The 15,907-nt window shown below is 38.3% G+C and overlaps 1 protein-coding gene across 1 annotated transcript; it reads left to right on the top strand.

The window, feature by feature from the left end:
• The first annotated feature begins 229 nt into the window (after positions 1–229).
• LOC110141024 (keratin, high-sulfur matrix protein, B2D) lies at positions 230–1,298 on the top strand. Its single transcript, XM_020899745.2, has one exon. It carries the CDS (start codon positions 259–261, stop codon positions 715–717), a length of 459 nt encoding a protein of 152 aa, XP_020755404.2. The 5' UTR covers positions 230–258; the 3' UTR covers positions 718–1,298.
• Positions 1,299–15,907: the final 14,609 nt, after the last annotated feature.

Genomic DNA, 15,907 nt, shown 5'->3' with positions numbered 1-15,907 from the left:
AGAGCAAAGGGCCAATATGAGGAGTCCAAATGAAACTATAAAACGAAGTAATTTCTAAACTGCTGCCCATAATGTATCATAGGTATTTCAATGTAAGCCAATCAGAGGACCACTGAAAAACAAATTTATACAAAAACAAGGAAGATATGCTAATAATTTTATAAATAGCAGCTGGCCCAGATATATAAAAGGCCTGACACAGAAGTCACCACCCCAAATCCTCCAAGCATTGCATTTCTCAGCCCAACTCCTGACACCATGGCCTGTTGCTCCACCAGCTTCTGTGGGTTTCCCACTTGCTCCACTGGTGGGACCTGTGGTTCCAACTTTTGCCAGCCAACCTGCTGCCAGACCAGCTGCTGCCAGCCAACTTCCATCCAGACCAGCTGCTGCCAGCCAACTTGCCTCCAGACCAGTGGCTGTGAGACTGGCTATGGCATTGGTGGCAGCATTGGCTATGGCCAGGTGGGCAGCAGTGGAGCTGTGAGCAGCCGCACCAGATGGTGCCGCCCTGACTGCCGCGTGGAGGGCACCAGCCTGCCTCCCTGCTGTGTGGTGAGCTGCACATCCCCATCCTGCTGCCAGCTGCACTATGCCCAGGCCTCCTGCTGCCGCCCATCTTACTGTGGGCAGTCCTGCTGCCGCCCAGCCTGCTGCTGCCAGCCCACCTGCACTGAGCCCATCTGTGAGCCCACTTGCTGTGAGCCCACCTGCTAAAAGCCACGCTGCTCATTTAAAATTGCCCAGGACACAGCATCTCTGAACAATTTATCGCCTCAACCCACCCATGGACAGCTAACAAGTTCTTAGTCTCCCATTTGGGTTTTTGTTATGGGCGCTACCAAGTATATGAGTTCTGTCTGATTCCATTCTGCAATGAATATCTTGACTTTCCATGGCAGACGCTGCATACCACCTGCTCATCATCAAATTGCTATGGTTATACTATTTCTGATTTTCATGCAAGGTTGAATATTGCTGATATATTGTGGAATTTATCCTTTTGAACTGTCCACAAGCCTATTTCTCCTGCTTTATGATCTATTTTTAGCTTCTGTTTGTCCCCAAATTCTTGCAACATCAAAGGCACCAGAGTATAGCTATGTGACATCTTCAGATGTCACCAATGAGATTAGAAGCTCTTCACCCAATGTTCAGCTTCTAAGAAGGAGACTAGACTTTCCCATATTTCAGCATCTGATTCCATCCTCCCCTTTGCCTGTTGGCTATTTCAATTATATCTGTGATTCAATGTCTTCTGTCATTTGTTATTAAATGTTACATACTGGGCAAAGAAATCATGGTCTTTGTGTTCACTTACCCATAAAATGGGTTAATTTCTTCTGATTCAAGTATGCTTATTTTAAAGAAATACATTTGGTTCTTTCTGAAAGGGACTGAAGTCATATACAGTGTAATCATTTACTCATTTCTTCAGTAAAAATTTATTGACCACCATGTCTAAAGTGGGAACTATGAAGATCAGAAAGATGAAAACTTGATTCTTATCCTTGAGGACTTTACTATCCAACAAGAAAAAGTATATGTGTGAAAGTAGTTACTATAGTATGACAAGATAAACTGTACTCTCTTAGCAGTTGATAGAAGAAAACTCCCTCTGTCTCAGGGGCAGATGCTTTTGTGGCCAGTGTGCCTTGACAGTGAACTTTCAACAGGTACGTCCACATGGGAAGAAGTGTGTTGGCAACCCCAAAAGCCCAGAGAAGGATGGAAAATAATTACACATGAATCAAAGACAGGAACATTTTTTTACTCCATAAAGGGAGTGAGGAAAAAAAAGAGAGAGGAAAGATCTAGTCAGGAAGTTATGAACATTACTCTGTTTTTTGTCCTTTCCCATTAAATTACCAAACTTACAAAATTCTCATGTATAGATCATCTTTGCTATGAAAACCAGTGAAGGAAGTGAGTTTTCTGTCTGGATTGATTCAAGGGAAGATGGAGTTCAGCCCACGAGCCAGGCAGAAAAGTGGGACCACAAGAAAGTAACGCCTCGGGAGCTCTCAGAAATTGTAGAGATTTTGATAGGCATTACTATGGAAAAGAACATCTTGGTTAGGTAGACTTCAGAGAAAGCAGAAGGACCAGCAACAGGATTTCAAAAAGGAAGTGATCACTTTGGAACAAGAAGGGAGTGTCCTGGGGGAAGCATCAGAGAAGGTTTCACAAGGAGGTGATCTCTGAAGTGGGCCTTGAAAGTCATTCTAAATGTAAGGAAAAGAGTTAAACACTTTGTCAGTCATATCACTAGCAAATATTTTTTTTCCATTTGGTAGGTTGTCTTTTCATTTTGTCAGTGTTTTCCTTTGCTGTGCAAAATCTTTTAAATTTAAGTTATTTATTGGTTTATATTTGAGTTTATTTCTTTTGCCTTAGAACACAGATCCAAAAAAAATATTACTATGGCTTATGTCAAAGTGTTCTGCCAATATTCTCTTCTGGAATTTTTAAAGTTTCTGATCTTACATTTAGGTGATTTTGAGTTTATTTTTGTATATAGTGTGAGCAAATATTCTCATATCCTTCTTTTATGTGGTATGTGAAAAAATACATGATATTTTACATGATATGATATAATATGTGCACCCAACCTGTCCAGTTTTACCAGCACTGCTTATTGAAGAGACAGTACTTCTCCACTGCATATTTTTGCCTGCTTTGTGACAGATTAATTGATCATAGGTTCATAGGCTTATTTCTGGGCTCTCTATTTTGTTTCTTTGATCTATGGATCTGGTTTTTTTGTGCCATAGCCATGCTATTTTGATTTCTATAGCTTTGTAGTATTGTCTGAAGTCAGGAAGAGCGACACTTTCAGCTTTGTTCTTTTTTCTCAAGATTGCTTGGCAATTCTGGGTCTTTTGTGGTTCCATATAAATTTTAGGATTATTTGTTCTAGTTCTATGAAAAGTGTCATGGGTATTTTGATAAGGATCACATTAAGCCTGTATGATTTTTAACCCCAATGTTCATCACAGCACTGTTTATAATAGCAAGGACATGGAAGCAACCTAGATGCCCATCAGCAGAGGAATGGATGAGGAAGCTGTGGTACATATACACCATGGAATATTACTCAGCCATTAAAAAGAATTCATTTGAATCAGTTCTAATGAGATGGATGAAACTGGAGCCCATTATACAGAGCCAAGTAAGCCAGAAAGATAAAGACCATTACAGTATACTAAGACATATATATGGAATTTAGAAAGATGGTAACGATAACCCTATATGCAAAACAGAAAAAGAGACTCAGATGTATAGAACAGACTTGTGGACTCTGGGAGAAGGCGAGGGTGGGATGTTTTAAATCAGTTTTTTTTTTTTTTTTTTGCTTTCTCTTTCTAATAGATTATTATTAACATATAGAAAAACAACAGATTTCTGTGCATTAATCTTGTATTCTGCAACTTTATTGAATTATTCATTAGTTTTATTACTTTATCAGTGGAGACTTTCAGGTCTTCTATATCAGGTATCACATCATCTGCAAATAGTGGTAGCTTTACTTCTTCTCTTCCAATTGGATGCCTTTTGTTTCTTTTTCTCATCTGATTGCTATGGCTAGGACTTCCAGTACTATGTTAAATAGCAAATGTTGAGAGCAGGCATCCTTGTCTTGTTCCTGAATTTAGAGGAAATATAGTCAACATTTCACTGTTGAGTATGATGTTAGGTGTGGGTTTGTCATAAATGGCCTTTACTATATTGAGATATGTTCCCCTTGTGGAAACTTTTTTTTTCAGTTTTATTTATTTATTTACTTTACAATATTGTATTGGTTTTTGCCATACATTAATAAACGACCCAATCAAAAAGTGGGTCAAAGAACTAAACAGACATTTCTCCAAAGAAGACATACAGTTGGCTAACAAACACATGAAAAGATGCTCAACATCACTCACTATCAGAGAAATGTGGAAATTTTTTTGATGAGAGTTTTTACCAAGAGTGACTATAGAGATATACAACTCAATATAAAACACACACACACAAAAAAAAAACACAAGCAACCCAAACAAAATATGGGCAGAAGACTTGAATAGACATTTTTCCAAAGAAAATATACAGATTGCCAATGAGCACAGGAACACATGATCAATACAGCTAACTATTAGAGAAATAAAAATCAAATCAACAATGATCACTCACACCTATTATAATGACTGTCATCAAAAAATCTACCAATTACAAATGTTGGCAAGAATATGGAAAAGAGGGGACCCTTGTACAGTGTTAGTAGGAATGTAAATTGGTGCAACCACTATGAAAAATAGCATGGAGTTTCCTCAAATATCTAAAAATAGAACTATCATACAATCCAGCAATTTCACTCCTAGGTATATGCTGGAAAGAATGAGAACACTAATTTGAAAAGAAAAGATATATTAACCCCAATGTTCATAGCAGCACTATTTATACTAGCCAAGAAATAGAAATAATCCAAGTGTCCATCAACATATCAATGGATAAAGAAGATGGGTGTATGTATGTATACACACACACACACACACACACACGTGTATGTGTGTGCATATTTTTAGTCATTCAGTTGTGTCTGACTTTTTGCAACCCCATGGACTATAGTCCACTAGGTTCCTCTGTCGATGGGATTTTCCAGGCAAGAATACTGGAATGGTTAGCCATTCCCTTCACCAGGGGATCTCACTAACCCAGGGATCTAATCTAGGTTTCCTGCATTGCAGGTGGATTCTTTACTGTCTGAGTCCCCAGGGAAGCCCATATGTGTGTGTGTGTGTGTGTATGTGTGTGTGCATACATGTATATATACACACATATTTATATAGGAATATTATTCAGCCAGAAAAAAGAACAAAATTCTGCCATTTGCAGCAAAGTGGATAGACCCAGGGAATATTAAGCTTTAGTGAAATGAATCAAAGATAAAAAGATAAATACTGTATCCTTGACATACCATCAAGTAATTTCTCTCCTGAATATTTACTCAAATAAGCTAAAAACTTGAGCACATGATAGAACTAGCACATAAACATTTACAGCAGGTTTATTTGTAATTTCGAAAAATTATAAGCAGTCAAAATGTTCTTCAAGACAGAAGTGGATAAACAAATTGTCTGACATGAATACAATAAAATACTACTCCTTTACTTTAAAAGATGACTTATCAAGACACAAAACGACATGGAAGAATCCTAAATGCAAATTGCTAAATGAGAGTAGCCAATTTGAAAATGTTACATACTATGTGATTCCAGCTAAATGACATTCTGAAAAAGACAAAACTATAGAGATGATAAAAAGCTGTCAAAGTGTCCTGCCTACCAAGCCTTGCAGATGCCTGTAGTCCAACACTGAAATACAAGTTTCCATGCCAACTCAGTCACTAAGTTGTATCTGACTCTTTGTGACCCCATGGACTGTAGCCTACCAGGCTCTTCTGTCCATAGGATTCTTCAAGCAAGAAAACTCAGAGTGGCTTGCCATTTCCTTCTCCAGGGGATCTTGCTGACCCATGGATCAAACTCAAGTCTCCTGAATCTCCTGCATTGTCAGGCAGATTCTTTACCACTGAGCCACCTGGGAAGCCCAAAATATAGGCTTGTGGATTTAAAAAAATAAAATTACAGAAATAAAAAGATGCAGGAATGGTCATGAAATCCAAACATAAGCCAGAAGTGAGCTTCTGAGAAAGCTTCTCTTTGTTGATAAAAGAGACACATGTTGCTGATGCTCCCACTTCCTCTTCACCCTGACTCTTTGTACTTTAAATGATTCCTAGAGCTACAAAATCCCAAGAGAATGAAAGAAGCACTGATCCTGACATAGCTGAACCTCTGAACCAATGCCTCCCTGTGAGAATAGGTCCTTTGATTAAGCCAGTATTTGTTGGCTTTTCCAAAACTAGAAACCTAGAACATTCCTAACTGTTACACTAAGCAATAGACTGCAGTAAGCTTTCAAAATGGCAGCTTCCTATATATGACACCTAAGAGTACTTGAGATTCATAAGTTGAGTGATGCCAAAAGGACATCAATTGTAGATGCTAAAGCAAGAGTGGGGACTGTTTTTATTGATGTTCATCGACCATAATATGAGTAGGTAGATAACAAATGCAGGGACAATGGGCAAGAAAAAGATGAGGAAGAATGATGGTGAAGACACATATGCAGGAGAATGATGACAACCAACGTGACCTTATTTAGTACCCATGTGGTGCCACATGCTAACTATATTTCATGTGAGCTTTATTTCATTTAATACTTACTATAATCCTGTGAAGTAGATACTGTTATTCTGTCTTGTAGCTGAAAAAAGTATGGATATAAAAGCTAAATAGCTTGCTTAAGTCACATAAGTAAAAACAAAACAGAAAAAGAGAAAACTGAAATCAGAACTCAATTCTGCCTGACTCCAAAATTCACAGAGACTAAAATTAGGAATTAGATGTAAATAAAAGTGTGGTGAGGCTCAGTAGATTTTTTAAGATAGCTATTTTGGAAGCTCTGGGCTTCAGAATATGTTCCTTCTTTGAGCCAGTTGTTAAGTTATTGTCTCTCAGCCCATCTGGATAATCCAGAATGCTATCCACATTTTAAAGTCAACTGATTAGTCACCTTAACTACATCAGCAAAGTCCCTTTTGTACTATAAAGTAACAAATTCATGGGCCTAAAACAATGGCTCAGAGGTCATGGGGATCAAAATTCTGCCTACCACAGGGATTTTAAACACTGAGATGACACTAAATCCTAGAGACCCAAAATGTCATTCTGATCCACCATTGAAACCAAGTTCACCTCTTCCAAATAGGCATACCAAAATTACTACTATTTATAGAATAACTTTCAGGTGAGAAAGACCTGAAGACTAGAAAAGATTTGCTACAACTAAATAAACTAAAAAGGAACCACAATGAGATGGGTAGGAGGGGCAGAGATGCAGTATGGTCAAGATCCAAACCCCCAGGTGAGTGACCCACAAATGGGAGGACAATCACAATTCAGAAATTCTCCCCAAGGAGCAAAGGGTCTGAGCCCCAAACTGGGCTCCCCAGCCAGGGGCTCCTCTACTAGGAAGATGAACCTCTAGAATGTCTGGCTTTGAAGGCCAACAAAGCTCAAGAGCAGGAGAGCCAGAGGACAGTCAGAAACAGAGACTCTGCTCTGGAAGGGTGAACACAAAACTTCACATGATCCAAGTCCCAGAACAGAGACAGTTAAGTTGAAAGAAGCATGGTTCAGATCTACCTGCTGATCTTAGAGAGGCAGGAGGCAACTGGGACTCTCCCTGGAAACATAGACTCTGACAGCAGCATTTTGGAGAACTGGTTCTACCACAAGATCACTACCAAGCACAATTTTGGCATCCTCCCTCTAGCCTACTAGCTACAGGGGCTTACCTAACTACCAAGGGGCTGACACCAGTCCTGAGAGCTCCTTGGCTATACAGCCAGCCATGGGAGAACCTGAACCAGCCCTTAGCTAAGTCTTCTGATGTCCGGTTGATAGTTGGAGTCTTAAGCTATTTTGTCTTATTGTATTTACAACTTTGGTATTAAGAGGGGCGAAGGAAATAACTTTCATTTCTGATTTTATTTATTAGAGTCCTCTTTTTTTCTGAATGAATCTAGCTAAATATTTATCCATTTTGTTTATCTTTACAAAGAACCAGCTCTTAGTTTCATTGATCTTCTCCATTCTTCTTTTAGTGTCTATTTCATTTTTTTCCACTCTAGTTATTTTTCCTTTCCTTCTACTAACTTTGGGTTTTCTTTGTTCTTCTTTTTCTAGTTCTTTTAAGTATATGGAGAGGTTGTTTACTTGAATTTTTTTCTGTTTCCTGATAAGTTTATATCACTATAAACTTCACTTTTAGTGTTGCTTTTGCTGTGTGACTTAGATTTTGGATCACTGTGTTTCCATTTTCATTTTTCTCCAGGTGAATTTTACATCCTTTTTGATGTCTTCAGAGGCCTACTGGTTATTTTAGTAAGATGTTGTTTAGTATCTCAGAGATTTGTACTTCCGCTTTCATTGCAGCGTTTTTCACAGTATCCACGACATGGACATAACCTAAATGTCCATCAACAGATGGAGAAGGAGGACATGGTATTTATATACAATGGAATATTATCCAGCCTTTAAAAAGAAGGAAATCATGTGAATTATAACAACATGAATGAACCTGTAGGATATTATGATAAATCAGCCAGAGATAGAAGAGCAAATACCATATGATTGCACATATATGATGAATCTAAAACTCAAAGAAGTGGAGAGTAGAATGCTGGTTACCAGAGGTTGGTGGTGGGTGAATTGGGGAGATGATGGTCATGTGGTAAAAGTTTCACTTATGCAAAATGAATAAGTTTCTTTATTTGAAATTTCATTTATTCTTAGAGACCCACTGTACACTACAGGGTCTATAGTTAACAATGCTGTGCTCTATACTAATAGATTCAGTGAAAGGAAAGATATTAAGTTTGTTATCACAAAAAAAGAGAACAGAAGGAAACTTTTGGAATGGATATATTTATAGCTTTGTTATGTATACTAGATATATGTAGCTTTTATATATTAATTGTATCTCAATGAAGTGTTTTTTATCAAATAAATAAATGAGGTTTAAACAGCTTGCTTATAGTCACACAGCTCATACATAAAATCTGAAATATGAACTAAACTCTGACTCTAAAGCTCATGAAGAGACATGAAATTAAGAAACTGGTGTAGGGAGATTCAGCTGATTTAAAGATGGCTGTTTTGGGAGCTGTGGGTTTCTCTGTGCCAGCTGTGAAGTTGTATCTCAGCTTCACACCCTCCCTTCAATACTCGGATCTGTCATGCTGTGATAGCGCTCTGCCCGTTTCGTTATGGCCTCACCAGCAGCTCTGGGTCAGGCTTTGCCACTAGAGGGTGACAGAGGAAAACTGCAAAGCTGGAGGAAGAAGGGATGATTCCTTTCTTTTTGCTTTCTTCTACTTAACTGGGGCTTCCTCTATGCTAGTGGTTCTGAGGATTATGACCCCAGTAACTTTTCTTCATTCCAGTATCAACAGATGTTTTCCACTGCAGCACCTGAATTTGGTTTGCAGTTTAGAATCATCAGCCCCAGTCAGTCAGGTCCCTAAAATGCCTTGTTTCAGCTCTACAGGATGATCTCCTCTCTAAATTTCTCAGTTTTAATTCCTTCCCTTTTCCTTTCAAAGAAAACATTCCTATGGATTTCTGAATTTCCTACATTTATATTATCTCAATATATGTTTTGCTCTTTTATTTACGTAACAACTTAGTTTAAGAAAACTTAGGGTTACCAGAGGGTAAGAGGAGAAGGGATAAATTGGAAGATTAGGACTAACATATACACACTACTATATATAAAATAGATAACTAATAAGGACCTATATGGGAAAAGAATCTTTAAAAGAGTGGATATATAGATATAGATGTAGATATAGATATAGATATATCTGATTTTCTTTGCTGTACACCTTAAACTAACACATCATAAATTAACTAAACTCCAATAAAAGTTTTAAAAATAAAATGAAATTTTTCAAACAAAATCCACTCAATTCAAATAATAAATCTTGTTCTTGCCTCCAGACTGGACACTGTTATACTCGTAATGCCTTTAAATTTTCAGATTATTTAGTGAACCATTTGTTCAGACTTTTCACTTACTTCCTTTGTTTAATCATAGTAGACATTTGTGGAAAAATTTAGTCTCTGAGATTTGGAGGTGAGAGCCAGAGAATTACAACATTTCAAGCCTGAGAGAATCTGGTGGAGGAACTAGAAAGATTATTTGGTGCCAGTTTGTTCTGTAGATAAGTAAGTTTCACCTAAATCCTCCATGTAAAATAAACTTTGCCCTTTGTTAATTACAGACTTATCTCCAAAACCGTAACTCTGACCTATGAAAGCTACTTTCCATTATGATTATTCTATTAAGTAACAATAAGCAAAACTGGTTTTAAAAGCTCAAGGACCCAAAGGGATTTTGAGAAGCTGCAAGGGAGAAAATGTTGAATCATCACATCAACTGAAGCATATGAGATTTGGATAAGACTGGGGATTTGAGTGTTAAGTAAAATTGTTTTTGTGAGGTTGAGAGAGCCTCATTCAAAGCCCCAAGTATTAGTCCATATTGAATATTTCTAGCACATTCCTTTATTTCCTCCTTTGTTTCTGCCCTACAAATATGAGATTGAGAAACAGGATTGATATACTACCTGATCCTAAAAATCAAAATTTCTGGCTTTTAAATGACTAATATTTAATACATAACATTTCAAGACTTTGGTCTCTTGGTTTTTTAATATTGTATTTATTTTAGGTAAAGAAGACAAATCAGATCTTTTACCAGAAGGATCAGAGGATTCTTGGTCTGGATATGGCCAGAGCAAAGTAATGCAATTACGTCATCTGTAAGATAGTACTCAGACTTCCCAGGTGGCTCAGTGGTTAAGAACCTGCCTGCCAATGCAGGAGACGTAGGAGACACAGGTTTGATCCCTGGGTTGGGAAGATCCCCTGGAGGAGGAAATGGCAACCCACTCCGATATTATTGGCTGAGAAATCCCATGGACAGAGGATACCGGTGGGCTACAGTCTTGGGGTTGCAAAGAGTCAGACACAACTGAGCGACTGAGCATGCATGAAGATAGTACTCATTTGTTCAAAAGATGAGACCTGTAAATCTAGAAGAGGAAAAAAAAGGATCCTATGTTTATGACACTGTGGGAAGAAAAGGTGAAAGAACTCAGGATTTTCAGAGAAACTGGGGTCAGGAAGCATGAAGAAGTGTGAGAAGAGTCAAAGATAACAGAAGTTTAGTCACAAAAGAGCTAAAAGTAGGAAGAATTCATGGTTCTCCTCCAGAGAGGTGAGTGGGGAAAGGAGAGAGACACCTAAAGAGAGAAATGAGGAAACTCTGAGGTTAGTATTTTGAAACTTCACCCTACCACTTACTGTTTTATTGAACAGAAAAGACAAAAAGGAGAAAGAGAGTCATACAAAGTTGGGAACAGAAGTTGGTGTGAATCAGCTGCTGAGACAAGGAGTAATATTAACCAATATATTGTTTTATGTGTTAACATGAACTAAGCCAGACAAAAAACGTGTTCTATTCAAGTGTATTTTGTACATATTGATTACTCTAAAGATACTTTTAACTGTAGGAAAGGACAGAGAGCAAGATGAGAAAAGGAATCAGAAGACTTGAATTGAAAATCCCAAATCTACCCACTTACTGACTGACTGTGACCTTAGACAAATCTTGTAGCTTCTCAGAAGTACTGTTTTATCCTGTCTTCCAGATGAGGGTTCTAACATCTCATAGTGTCCCTATGAGTGTCCAATAAGTTTATCAATAGTAATATGCGTGGCACATGGCAGGTGCTCAAGAAATGAGGCTTTTTTTTCCCCCCTCTTTCTCCTCTTGATTTCAGTGTACGTCCTTAGAAACAAAAACTCCTATTGACTATTGGAAGGATCAATTCAGTTCACTTCAGTCACATCAGACTCTTTGTGATCCCATGGACTGTAGCATCAATATCCAAATACTCATATGTGGGGAAAAGGCTGAGAAAACTCAAAGATGACTTTACAGGATGATGTTTTACTCCAGTTGGTTGGTTGGTCCTTCTTTATCCAACTCATCTGCATTATAATAAGAATCAAATGTATAATATATAAAAACCACTTAGAACTGTATCTGTTCTAAAGTAAAAACTGTACTTCTCTTTCTTCAAACACTTCTTCCCAATTGATCAAAAAGCCAAATTTCTACTGAAGAACACTGACCAACTATGATTACAAGTTATCCCAATACATCTTATTCCCTAGCTAAAGTGTCTAACCAGATTTAAATATGAGTATCATTCCTTCACAAAAATCACAGATATTAATGAGAAACAGAGAATGGGACAAATTCGATACTCAAGCTAACAGAGATTTTTGCACTGGTCACTCTAGTAGTAAATCTTATCAAGGATTTGGGATGATTGAATCCACAAAAGGGCAACATGGCAGAAGGCACTTGAGAAGCAGACACGGCCTCCCAAGAGTCTCTCACGATCCCATAAAAGCAAGCCACTAGTCCTTCCTTTGCGGTGGTAGAGTCGCTACTTGTTACAAAATCATAATGAAGACTATGAAAAGGCAGAAGACTTTTCAGACGTAAGAGACTAGAAAGCTATATTTCCCGATTTACCTCCAGATCACTTCACTAGTGGATGGAGAGAATACCTAAAATGATGAGAAAAGAGCTCCAGCTTCCCTCAGCTTACTTAATAATAAGTACCACACCTATAAGAACCATTGGAGCACTTACTATGTTCCAGACATTGTTAAATATTTTAATGCATTATTTAATTTATTCTTAAAAGAGTCATCAATGTGATGGCCATATTTTACATATGAGAGGATTAATACAATTACTTCCCTGCTTTAGAAAAACAAATAGCAGCATCTTTCAATAATCTACCTAATTAAGATCAAACTCCTCATCCCAGGAGTCAAGACTCTCTGTGTTTAGCTTTTATCTCACATAATTGTTTTCTAGAAACACTGCACTACTCACTGCTTCTTCTTGTCAGTTTTTTCTCTTCCATTTCTGTGCATTTACTGCTGCTATTCACTACAGATGGAATAACTGCTCTGCCTCGTGTTCAAGTCCTGAGTCCAATGAACCCCTATATGATCTAAATTACCTGAGAGTACACTTATCTCCTGCTCAAGCTTGAATGCCCCAAATCTCCTAGTACAGTGCAAGGCAAATAGCAGGTGCTTAACAATGACTGGTTGAAATAAATGAAATTATTAATTTCATCTTGAAAATATAACAATCAATAATAGAGAGACTGTATATTAGTATATGGCAATTAAGAAACAGACTTTGGAGCCAGACAGCCTTGGTTCAGATCCCAACTCCACTATTTACCACTTACTAACCTTCTCTTGATACTGAAGCTGAAACTCCAATACTTTGGCCACCTCATGCCAAGAGTTGACTCACTGGAAAAGACCCTGATGCTGGGAGGGATTGAGGGCAGGAGGAGAAGGGGACGACAGAGGATGAGATGGCTAGATGGCATCACCAACTCAATGGGCATGAGTTTGAGTAAACTTTGAGAGTTTGTGATGGACAGGGACGCCTGGCGTGCTGCGATTCATGGGGTCGCAAAGAGTCGGACACGACTGAGCGACTGACATGAACTGAACTGAACCTTCTCTTGGGAGAAGGAAATGGCAAACCACTCCAGTATTCTTGCCTGGAGAATCCTGCGGACCGAGGAGCCTGGAGGGCTGCTGTCCATAGGGTCGCACAAAGTCAGACACGACTGAGGCGACTTAGCATGCATGCATGCTTTGGAGAAGGAAACGGCAACCCACTCCAGTATTCTTGCCTGGAGAATGCCAGGGACGGCGGAGCCTGGTGGGGTGCCGTCTATGGGGTCGCACAGAGTCGGACACAACTGAAGCGACTTAGCAGCAGCAGCAGCAACCTTCTCTTTGTCTGTTTTACTTATCTATAAAACAGAGGATAGCTTGAATACCAACCTCATAGGGTTGTCGTAAGAATTAAGTGACATAATGTTTGTAAAGCACTTAGAACTGTATCTGTTATATAGTAAATGCTACCTGTTTGCTGATATTATAAAAACCAGTTGTATATTTAGCAAACTAAGCTAAGGATTCAAAATATATTTTAAAGTCATAATGTCTACTAATATTTAAATACATAATTAATTCTCTTAATTAAAATTTTTTTCAAGTACTGTAGGAGCTCTTTGGAAAACCAAAGGTTATTTCCTTCAATTCTGTAATAAAATTTGTCTAACCAATGAACAAAAACATCTCTGATTCAAAATAAAATCAAAAGATACAACTGTTATTAGCAAATAATTTCAAGGACAAAAAAAGTCTAAGGTTTACCATAGAATGATTATAAGTGTAAATATTTCAATAGTTGATTTAACATAGTAATTTTTGTTATAGTAGTTTTGTTATGTTTGTTATAATAAGTTTTGTTCATAGTAACATGAAATTTTTATTTTCCCAGCATATATTAGGCATTCAAGTTTCATTGAACATTCTTTTTCTGAGTCAGGTTAATGTTCAATTCAGTTCAGTCGCTCAGTCGTGTCTGACTGTTTGTGACCCCACTAACTGCGAAGTTGATGTTAGTTAGCAAATATATTTAGGCTTTCCTTAACTACATATAATTCTCTGTTACAACCTGCATATTCTATATCTTACAGTAATACATGAGAATTAAACTGAAAACCTAAGATCCCGAAGAAAAATAGGCAGCACTTCCAACAGAAGCTGGCCCATGCTGGGTGAGTGTTGTGAGAGCCACTCTGGCATGTTGCAATGGGAACATATGTGTCCACGTGAGACAGGGCAGAAAAGCCACCTCCTTTAGGTCATATGCATGTGAGGTAAGTCACTTTAGTCATGTCCTGCTCTGTGCAACCCTACAGACTGTAACCGGCCAGGCTGCTCTGTCCGTGGGATTCTCCAGACAAGAATACTGGAATGGGTTGCCATGCTCTCCTCTCATGTAAACCTACACAAATATAGCCAATATCATCTATCCTCAAGTGGCAATACCACATTGTTTCCATTTGAATGAAATCCAGTTTGAGAATAATTTTCAGTGCAGGTTAAAAATCTAGAAAGATTATACCAGTATTTTTTTTCTTTAAAGCTCTCCATAGAAGATGCATTTTATAATATGTCCCAAATTCCCCAGAAAGTAAATATGAAAATCTTTGACAATCCTTTTCATAGTAAAGCTATTTGACAAAATTACTTGTCTTTAATTTTATACAAAATCAGTATATCATTACATAATACAAAATAATTTATGGGATTGATGGTTGCATAATGTGTGACTTGTTTACATCCTTTCTTCCTTTTCTATAACAAAATTACTTATCAGATTGCCTCTTCCACAGGGAGAGTTAGAGATTAGCATAATGTATGCCCTTTAAAAGAAAAGTGATGTTTTTCCTTTGTATTTCTGAATATATCTAATGCTGAGGAAAAAAAATAGCAGAATATGAGAAGCTATCATTTCCAACCATCTGCTGGATATATGTCAGATGTAATGAGATAATTCTCAGTACAGTTATCAAGTCTTGACTATAGAGAATAGGAAAGTCGCTCAGTCATGTCTGACTCTTTGCGACCCCAGGAACTGTAGCCTATCAAGGTTCTCCATCCATGGGATTTTCCAGGCAAGAGTAATGGAGTGGGTTGCCATTTCCTTCTCCAGGGGATCTTCCCGACCCAGGGATCGAACCCAGGTCTCCCGCATTGCATGCAGATGCTTAACCATCTGAGCCACCCCAGATTGACTATAGTCACACACTAAAGAATATCTCCTTATTCAACTGAAAAAGCCCCTTATAGCCCACCATTTAACCCAAACCCAGAATTCTTTGCCTACATGCTCATCAAAGAGCAAAGTGGACTGTCTTGCTGATCCTGCTCATAGTACCAACTATCTCACTGTTTATACTGTCCACACTGTTCGCTGAACTCAGGGTAGGCAAGGCGCCAGCTAAGAGGCTGGAAGGAGACTTGAGGAGCCATAGGAACTGCAGACACATTTATTCTCTCCTGGCTGACATGGCAGCCATGACACAGCCTCTCTCCTGGCTGATGCAGCAGCGGTAGCAGCAGCCACAACATAACCATAACAGAGCCATAGCATAATCTCATCATATAACATAATCACGGTGTTGCCCCAATGTAGCTGCAGCCAGCGTTCATGTGAAGCTCATACAGGCGTTCCGCACAAAGTAACCCATGTCCAAGTGAGTATCTTGTGATGCACATGTGCAGTCTTATAAGTGATCTCAACTGTTGCATAAACCTCGTGACGCACA

This window comes from Odocoileus virginianus, chromosome 17 (assembly GCF_023699985.2).
Source record: "Odocoileus virginianus isolate 20LAN1187 ecotype Illinois chromosome 17, Ovbor_1.2, whole genome shotgun sequence".
Taxonomy (NCBI): Eukaryota; Metazoa; Chordata; class Mammalia; order Artiodactyla; family Cervidae; genus Odocoileus; species Odocoileus virginianus.
Note: the sequence above shows the minus strand (reverse complement) of the source record. Positions and strands in the feature narration are given on the sequence as shown.